The sequence below is a fragment of the Acanthochromis polyacanthus genome, chromosome 14, assembly GCF_021347895.1.
Source record: "Acanthochromis polyacanthus isolate Apoly-LR-REF ecotype Palm Island chromosome 14, KAUST_Apoly_ChrSc, whole genome shotgun sequence".
NCBI lineage: Eukaryota > Metazoa > Chordata > Actinopteri > Pomacentridae > Acanthochromis > Acanthochromis polyacanthus.
This window is the reverse complement of record NC_067126.1, coordinates 33,831,589-33,841,391: the sequence shown is the minus strand read 5'-3', so window position 1 is coordinate 33,841,391 and position 9,803 is coordinate 33,831,589. Positions and strand designations below refer to the sequence as shown.

General features: G+C 39.9%; 2 protein-coding genes across 2 annotated transcripts; both read left to right on the top strand.

Annotated features, from left to right (window-relative positions):
- Positions 1 to 207: 207 nt before the first annotated feature.
- Positions 208 to 1,954, top strand: LOC110956433 (potassium voltage-gated channel subfamily E member 2-like). The gene is made up of 2 exons (XM_022201913.2): positions 208 to 461; positions 1,367 to 1,954. The coding sequence occupies exons 1-2, from the start codon at positions 432 to 434 to the stop codon at positions 1,694 to 1,696; spliced, it is 360 nt and encodes a 119-aa protein (XP_022057605.1). The 5' UTR covers positions 208 to 431; the 3' UTR covers positions 1,697 to 1,954.
- Positions 1,955 to 3,720: 1,766 nt separating this feature from the next.
- Positions 3,721 to 9,513, top strand: casq2 (calsequestrin 2). Its single transcript, XM_022201914.2, has 11 exons — positions 3,721 to 4,288; positions 6,228 to 6,312; positions 6,461 to 6,561; positions 6,657 to 6,768; positions 7,199 to 7,272; positions 7,350 to 7,480; positions 7,575 to 7,620; positions 7,699 to 7,753; positions 8,557 to 8,657; positions 8,794 to 8,868; positions 8,951 to 9,513. The coding sequence occupies exons 1-11, from the start codon at positions 4,052 to 4,054 to the stop codon at positions 9,224 to 9,226; spliced, it is 1,293 nt and encodes a 430-aa protein (XP_022057606.2). The 5' UTR covers positions 3,721 to 4,051; the 3' UTR covers positions 9,227 to 9,513.
- The last annotated feature ends 290 nt before the right edge of the window (positions 9,514 to 9,803 follow it).

Genomic DNA, 9,803 nt, shown 5'->3' with positions numbered 1-9,803 from the left:
CTATAGAATGGTAATCGTGTTTCCTCTTATAGAGCTCCCTCTGTGTGGCAGATGGGGAATTACAGGTGAATAAACAGACTAACCAGCCATCCTTAAACAACTCTCCAGTTATTTTATTTTATACTGTGATATAATGTGTGCATAAATGTGTGTGAATGTTTGTGCTCACAGCATTCCTTTTACTTTATCAGTTAAATAAAACATCGGCATTCTTGCCTAACATTTCCAAGGTCACACCTCTCTATCAGACCTACCTCCTCACTGCAAAAGCTGCTGCTCAGCAAAGCAGCAAAGATAAAAATGGTAAATAAACCATGAGCAGTGATTAGCTGTGTTTTACTGTGAAGTAGTGAAATAAGGACTTTGCAGCTTACTCAGACCTGCAGAGCTCCAACACACCTCCGCTGTTTGTTGAGCTCCTGGCCAGTTTCATGATGGGGCCTTTGAAAGCAATGCAAAAGGTTAGTGCAGTATGAAAAAAAATGTAACTTTTAATGCATTTAGACCGTTAAATCTTTCTCTCTCTTGCTGTATATTGGTTGAGAGTTAAATTGTCCTTGGGGGAGAGTACATGTAAGTACAGTGGGCAGAACAAAATGGTGCTGATGTTTTTGTTGTTTTACAACCTCACATACTGTATCACAGTAATTTCTAGTGCTCTTCTACAGCTGGTATAAATCTTACCTACTTTCATTCATTTAATATGACCCATTGTTGTTGCAGGGTTTGGTAAATAACAAGAACTATTAAAGATCCTGAAAACCCAAAGTCTCAACTGATATCTTAATATGAGACATTTTTTGTTAGTGCGTGTTTTTGTGCATTTTTTATGCCTTTTTTCCTGATTATTGACTTGTCCTTGGTGGAAGCTTTGTAAATAGAAATGACACATCCTATAATTCAATGCACTAATCACAGCTCAGCAATATTTGAATCAAAATGTAACAGCAGTGCAAAACTGTTCTGATCAAATTTACTGGAGTGAAAAACAAAGCAAATTAGCAGAGTTGAGTCTTAAACTCTTAAGGAACAATATATACAAAATATCTAAGGTGTCTTTGATCCAACTTTAAAATTTTGTGTGGTTCATTTAGTTACTAAGTAGTAAATGTTTTTTTCTAGGATAAGTGTGTTCATTGATTGTTTGTCCATAACACATTGAACAATTTCCTCTAAAAGTACTTTTTTGGTATTTACATAAATATCTCCATTTTCCTTTTCTATGCTTGTACACTGGTTGGTCTAAATTCTGTAACATTAGTAGAATTTGAATACAATACACTACTTTTCAGACAAGCAGAATTAGTTTTAAACTTCATGGGAATACATAAAAAAATCAAAAGCCTTATGCAATCCTTCCAACTAGATCAGTGGATCCGACTGGTCCAACGTGACCCTTCATCTGGAGGAGTCCCTCACCAGTGCTTTGGATCAATATCTGAACAACTGGAGGCGTAACATCACAGCTGCAGCCGACGCTCTGGACAAGACTCTGGCTGAGGAGAACTTCAGGGACGTCATCTGGTATCTGGCGGTGATGATCGGCATGTTTGCCTTCATCATTGTGGCCATGCTGGTGAGCACAGTCAAATCCAAAAGGGGAGAGCACTCCAATGACCCCTACCACCAGTACATCAAGGAGGACTGGACCACTCACATACATCAGGGTGATGTAACTAACTTTCCATCTGGATAATGCAAGAACAGACATGAAGCTCACAGCTAGTCTCTGCTATCATCAGTTGCAGAGGCAGCAACAGAAACAGATTTCCTTTGTTGTGTGTCCATTATTAATCACAACCAATGTGTTATTGTGTCACATATCTTCCCACAAACCTGTAAAATTAACTTTTTATCCAAACCCGTCATGTTTCAAACACGTTGATTGGAGTTGATTTGAAATGGCATCCTATGTAACAATGATAATTACAGAAATTGCAAGATGGAAAGATTCTGCTCAGTCTCAGTCTGTTTTTTACACACACACACACACGCACACACACGCACACGCACGCGCACACGCACACGCACACGCACACGCACACGCACACGCACACGCACGCACGCACACACACACTGACTTTTTTTGATCATGACAAAACTTCCAAAAGTTCACCTCTAAATTTAAAAATCCTTCAGTCAGTGAACTAATGTCAGTACTGCAGACCTGGTTGTAAACTTCAGTCCAAGACAGCAAAACCATTTCTTTAGACAGATTGTTAATTCAGATATTAATTACCATCTAAAAAAAAGAAGTTTTTTTCCCCATTAGCTTACGAAACATAAATTTTAACTTGATTAAAAAATTGTAATATGCCAATCCTCACCCAATATACAATGGTCTCAAAATCCACATATTGGTGACCATAATTATATATTCTAGATTATAAGTCACATCCCTGCCAGAATCTAATGAGGTGCTCCTTGTGTCATTTCTGACCTTTCCTGAAAATTTCTTTCAAATCTGTTTTTCAGTAATGTTGCACAAAGACAGACAGATAGATTAACAGAAGGACACCGCGTTTCTTGGCAGTGTAAAGCTACATAATTTCATTGTTCGTTCTATTTTTTAGATATTCATTTTTATTTATTTATTGTAGTTAGGAACAATCACTATTTCTCATTAACCATAGATCTCTGTGGGTTAAAGGCTCAACACCACAACTCAGTCACTGACTGTATGGGTTCAAGATAAGAAGTAAATCCAAAAACAAACCACTACTACATGTCTGTAGGAACAGCAGGACAGAGAGGAGCGAATGTGAGGAAGTGTTAAGGCATAAGTTCATAAGATAAACCTGTGGGGGGGGGAAATGAAGACGAAAAAAAGGAAAAATAAGTATTTTAGTTACATGACTTTAAAAAATTTAAAAGAGATTTTCTCCATTCTCCTTTCCTTGTGAAATAGTCAGTATTTTTTCCAACCAAAGCATCCAAAAATCTTTCAAGGGAAACAACATGAGACGGAAAAAACGTTTGTTGAAAGTAGTAAGAACTCACATCTGTCATGTATATTTCTACCCGAAGAGGGCAGCAGAAGCCTTATCCCAAGTTCCCAGACTTGTACTTGAGACAAGAGCAGAGATGAAAAGACTAAAGAGGAAGGGGTAAAAGTAGAGGTGCAGCTGCTGCTGTGTTGTCAGCGTTGTAGAAAGAGTTCATGGTGGTATTTGGTATGAAGTTTAACTGGAAAATCTTTGCGTTACTCTGTAAGCTTGAAAATAGCAAAAGAGGGTAAACTAATAATGCACATTCAGTTACAAGTAACCAACAAAACAAGCCAACTCATATTCCAATCAAAGCATAGGTTGTTTATTTAGATATCCAAACCAGGGTCAGATCAATCATGACGCGAATACAATGGGAGACCCAACACTACACACAGATTGTCTGAATTTCCCTTTACACACCTGTTGGCATAATGCCCCAGGAGCTGTCAACTGAAATACATTTTCTCCTCTATCACCAAACATCCTGTCTGCTGTTTTTGGTTTCTTACAAACTTAAACACCTCAAAATAACTGAAGCCCAAATCTCTGTGGCTCAGCTCCCTCCTCCCACATCACCTTCAAAGAGACATCACAGAGAGTCAGTACTGTAACTCATTATTAAACCCCCACTGTCATACTTTGCTGTCTCCCTTTCTCACTTGGTGTTTTATTTTTAGCTTTCAAACAACTGGTCTCCTAAAAATGGGCCTATCCTGCATGTGTGGAGAAGGAGAAGGGCTGCTATGTATGGTATCCACCCCCTGAGTACCTCACAGGCCTGACAGTGCCTCTCTTTCGCCTTTGTGTCTGCAGAGGGAAGCTGTGAAGGAGTAATCGCAGTTGGAGAAAGAGTTTCTGGGTCCTCAGGATACTTTGGATTTCTTTCAACTACAGGGAATAACTGAGAACTGCCACTGACGAACCACTTTTTTTTGCCAAACTTATAAATCTTCCTACAGTATTTCTTACATTTTTCCATCCTCCACTGACCTTTCTGCTCGAGCAGTTTCATACTGTGAAACCAAATCATACTGTGGGGGTGTGTGTGGTAGCTCTGGACCATGCTCTCCCTGTGGCTGTTCCTGCTCCCTTGCCTGAGCCTGGTGCCTCCGGTCCCGGCCGAGAAGGGCCTGGAGTTCCCACGCTATGATGGGAAAGACCGTGTTCTCGATATCAACGACAAGAACTACAAGAAAGCCATGAAGAAGCACAGCATGCTTTGCCTGTTCTACCATGAGCCCATACCAGAGAGCAAGGAACTGCAAAAACAGCACCAGATGACTGAGCTGGTGTTGGAGGTAAAGTACGAGGATGAATGAAGCAAGAAGAGAAGAGGTGCAGGGACAGAGTAGCAGGAAATGACAGAGGGAGTAAAAAGGGGGAAATTATCGGGAAATGAGATGATTTGGTTTGCTGGCAGTGGTGTAAGAGAAAGGACACTCCTGTCATTCATATAAAAGACTCAACGTTAATGCTCCAATAAGCAGAGCCAACTGGTGGGACATAAAACTGTTAGTATGTACGCATTTCCTCAAGGTCAGTGTGCTTATGAGTCCACAGTAATCCAGTGAGATACAGTGCTGTCACTTAAGGTTATTTCAGCCTAATTCAATGTGCATTTCCATCCCATAGAAATGCAGTGGCTAACACTCCCCTTGGCTCTCCTCTGCTGGCAGAAATAGGCCAAGAGCTGATGTGTATTATTATTTTTTTGTGCTACAAGCCTGAAGGGCACAACTACCCTCCCCTCTCTGATGCATTTATCAAAGCAAACCCAGATTTGAAGGTATATTTTGTATTCAGGCTCAGCTAAGCAGTGGGAAGCAGGAAGCAGGTCAACTTGATGCATTAAATGAATCTCTTTAAGTGCCATATAGTAGGAAACAGTGCCCTGTCTCATGTTACACATGGCTGAGGGCACGTTGCTCTTTGAACTGTTAAAGGTAATCTGATCCCTGACATGCAGTCCTGATATTAGCTTCACTTATTTTACACAGCACAGGTGGGCCATGCTGCTAAAGTCTGGCAGCCATCAAAGCACATCCAGTAAATCTGTAATCATAGTGAACTGGACATGAGCAGATTAGGTTTGCAACTTTTCAGCTAATTTGTTTACAATATTTACAAGTTGCAGACATGTCTACAATAAACTTGAGATCTCCTTTTTGTTAACTAGTGGAAAAACACTTTGAGTGCTGGGATGTAATTACTTAAAACCTTCAAGTTTTCTAACTAAGAAGAATTCTGAATTACTTGTAAAAAAATACATTTTCATTGTATGATACTTTCTACTCTGATTACTCTGAGCCACATTTGTCTGACACCAAATGGAATTTCTAGAGAAAACAAGTTACTCTTCAAGTCAAGACTGCATATATAGCAGTTTAAAGACCTGCTAAAATAAATTCCATGCACCCATTTAATGAATCATAAAATAATATTCTAATTATATAAATGTGAAATTAAATACTTAAAATCGGACCATTTGTGCATGCACTTAGCTTTGATTTCAGGTGCATTTTTCTGCTAGTGTGTGCTTTTAAATGTATTAGGAAATACAGTTTAGTTGTGGTTTTTATAGTTTTACCGGAGCAAAACATCGTAATTATTCTTCCACCTATGGTTCTCTCTGGACTTTCTGAAATTAAATAATTAGAATCATGCGTTATTTATATTTATATTGAGTTGTGGGCAGTTTTGTTTATTGCCACTGTTGGTGCATTTCCTCCACCGACAATCAACCAGTGAAATAGAGTAAAACTGGAAGCCAACCTGCGTGCATACATGTGCACAAATGAGGATCAACCTATAAATTCTTTGTGAAATAGCACTACTGGTGGTCCAAAACCCCACAGGTTACCCTTTGATTTCATTAGCTTGCTTCATCTCATGTATCCTGAGCTCATCTACTGTACTTCGCAGAACAATTGCCAGACTAATTATATATATACACACACTTACTTTGGTTATTTTTAGAACAAGGCAGTCCAGATGATTATGTAACTGTATCTCTTTGGCCTGTTGGCAGCTTGAGCAGCTCTGGTTTATCGCCAACTTTGGTGCTGCAGAACTACAACTCAGCCTCATTTCATATTTCAACTGAACTGGACTTTGTTTCCAGAACTTAGAACCCAAAATGAAAGATTTTCTCTCTGTCTTCGTTGTTTACATGTTATGTGTTTAGTCCTGTTCTTACTTTAGTCCTTGATGGTGTTTTTTTTTTCATATTGGATGCAGCTGGCAGCTCAGGTTATGGAGGAGAAGGACATTGGATTTGGAATGGTTGACTCCCATAAAGATGCAAAAGTGTCAAAGAAATTGGGTAAGTATATACATATATAAAGACATCTACTTGTTATCTGATTCGTGGCAGAACATCTTGAAGGATTGCTTTGAATCACAGTTATTTATTTAACAGCCAGAAAACATTTCAAGTATATCTAATGACATGCAATTTCCTTTGATCACAGGCTTAGAGGAGGAGGGAAGCGTGTATGTTTTTAAGGCTGACAGGGTGATCGAGTTTGATGGTCTGCTCTCAGCTAATACCCTGGTGGAGTTCCTGTTGGATGTGAGTAGACTCTGAGGGCAGATTCCCAGCTGCTAGCACTAAACCACCAGTCCTGCCAAACTTACAAGCTCACAGTGCTTTCTGTCCATCTGTAGCTGTTGGAGGAGCCAGTGGAGGTGATAGGAAATGCTGCAGAGCTTAGAGCCTTTGATAGGATGGAGGAAGAGATCCGTCTCATTGGCTACTTCAAGAATGAAGACTCTGAGCGTGAGTGTGTTGTAAAATGTATTTGTGTGTTTTAAACACAGCTCACAGTCGAGTTGCGTCTGTGATGGACACTCTATGGCTCACGTCCTTCATTATAACATTAGTGCATTTTAACCCCCTCATCTTCATGGATTTACAGATCCATTTTTGTCGCTGCTGCGCACACAGCTGCCACTGCCTGCTCTCCTCTCACATGCTGCATAGTGTAGCTTATTTGCATCGATGAGCTGCTGCTACATCCCGTCTGACCAACTGTGGGAGCATTAAGCTGAGGTCAAAGTTTAGCTATTTCCGCTCCCTGATGTGCAAATGTCACGTACACAACAGCCAAAGAAACGATGAACAGATGTGTGAGCATTAAAAAAAACACTGCCGCACAATCATATTGTTCTTAACTCCTTCTTTTTCTCATTTTGTTTTTTATCCCCAGATTTTGAAGCTTTTAAAGAAGCTGCAGAACAGTTCCAGCCCTACATCAAGTTCTTTGCCACATTTGAGAAATCTGTAAGTGACAGGCAAACACACAAATGCTAAACAGTAAAATGAGGATCTTCTTGAATGACCTGTCTTTGTTACTTCAGGTGGCCAAAGAACTGACTCTGAAAATGAATGAGGTAGATTTCTACGAGCCCTTCATGGAGGAGCCAGTCACTATACCAGGCAAACCTCACTCTGAGGAGGAGCTAGTGGAATTCATCATCGAACACAGACGGTAAACAAAGAGCAATGCTGTGCTATTTGCATGTATTGCATTAAACATGTTTCCCCATTGCATAAACAATCTGATGTGTTTTCTGTGCCGTCAGACCAACCCTGCGAAAGTTACGCGCAGAAGACATGTTTGAGACCTGGGTGAGTGATGGTCAACGATGTGCAGAGGAGACATCGGTACATTTTGTCTAAGATTTACAGTAATCTCATATTTCTCAGGAGGATGATATTGAAGGCATCCACATTGTGGCCTTTGCTGAGGAGGAGGACCCTGGTAAGAGCATGTTCTATGGTGGTATACCAGTTTGTTGTTGAAACCGATAAACACGTGGCTGTGGAACATATTTGTTGTTGACATTTTACAACATATCGTGCAGCAGCTTCTCTGTTCTGATGTTCAGTCAATCAAGTGAGTGACACAATGATAATTGGACAGAATAAATAATAAAGGAGGTTAAGGAACATATAAAATAAAAATTAAAAAGTGAATTATAGAATAAATCAAGCAGATAAAACACACCAAAAAAAGATGGATAGAAATGAAAGTGAAATAATAAAAAACAGATAAAAGGCATCTAGAATGTGATTAAACCACAGAATAAACATTCTGACTGAAGATTTAGATTTTAACCTAGCAGTTGGAGATCCTTGCTTACATCTGCTCTGGGATTGTCAGGCAGCCTGTTCCAAAAGCTAAAAGCTGCTTCAGCAAATGTATTTGCTAGAGGACCCAACAGTATCGCCTTCCTGTTTACTCACAGCGAGCACAGATAGGCTGGAGTAAGACCATGCAGTGCTTAATAATGCAACCAGTGATAAGAGGCTGCAAACCTGAGCGGCTTGTTCAGAGAAGGAAAAGAACAAGAGGATGGGCATGACGTGGCCCTCTTAAGGCAATACATTTGGGAAAATACACTTATTTACTTTTTTGCCATGAGTGTGATGAGATTATCAGCACTGCTCGTGAAACATTTTGGGAAGTCACTGCAGCCGGTCCAGTAATGACCTTCAAACACAACAACTTGTTTTTACAAATATAGGAAAATGAATATGAATTGCTGTTATGAATCTCCTCAGATGGTTTTGAGTTCTTGGAGATCCTGAAGGAGGTGGCCAGAGACAACACTCACCTACCTGAACTCAGCATCGTCTGGATTGATCCTGATGACTTTCCCCTGGTGAGCGACACACCTCTAGGCTTAGACAGGCAGGACACAAAGTACTGAAGCATAAAAAGAAGAAAGGATGCAGAATCATATAGCATTTAGATCACATTTGAAGGTCTAATGCTTTCTTTTTTCTGACTCTTTTCAGTTGATCCCCTACTGGGAGAAGACCTTCAAGGTGGACCTGTTCAGACCCCAAATCGGAGTCGTCAACGTTACAGACGTGAGTCTCTGAGAACCTGTCAGACCACATGTGACGCCTTGCTTAGGTTTTCCTGACTCTTCGTGTGTGTGTGTGTGTGCAGGCGGACAGCGTGTGGATGGAGATGGAGGATGAGGAGGACCTGCCCACGGCTCAGGAGCTGGAGGACTGGATTGAAGATGTGCTCTCTGGCAAAGTCAACACTGAGGACGATGATGATGAAGATGAAGATGATGATGAAGATGACGACGACGACGACGACGATGATGATGAAGATGAGAATGATGATGATGAGAATGATGATGATGAAGAAGAAGATGATAATGGAGAAGAGGAGGATGATGATGACGATGATGATGACGATGATGAAGATGAGTAATTCATAGCCAGGAAGCAGTAAACGTCTCCTCTTCTTCAGTCTTTATTCTTCAGGCCGGGTCTAATGTGAATTTATTTTCACTAAGAATCGCTCAATATTTGTACTGAATATGCGTCTGCTACTAATATTATTTAATATCCATGAATGTCATTTTTTGACATTGTAAATATGCCTGAAATGGGTTTTGGGATTTACATAAAAGAAAATACACTGGATCAGACACAACGCAATAAAATATGAGAATAAATATATGAATGTCTGTTCATAATAAAGGACTAACAGTGTCACCATTGTGTCATCAAATACATTTCTTATTTTCATGCAGAATGCTGTAAAAGCCTCAATCCTCCATAGAAGCACTTCTTATTTCATTCATCTATGGAATTGCAAAGAGATGCAAATGTGATCATCATAAACAACACCAGCAGAGGAAATTAAACACCGCCCTTGAACTATATTAATGTGACATTATATCCTTTAAATTTCAGATGAAAATGTTTTTCTACTGTCTTTCTATCTACACAGACAGACAAACAATCACACTCGCATTGGACAATGAACAATTTAGAATCACCAA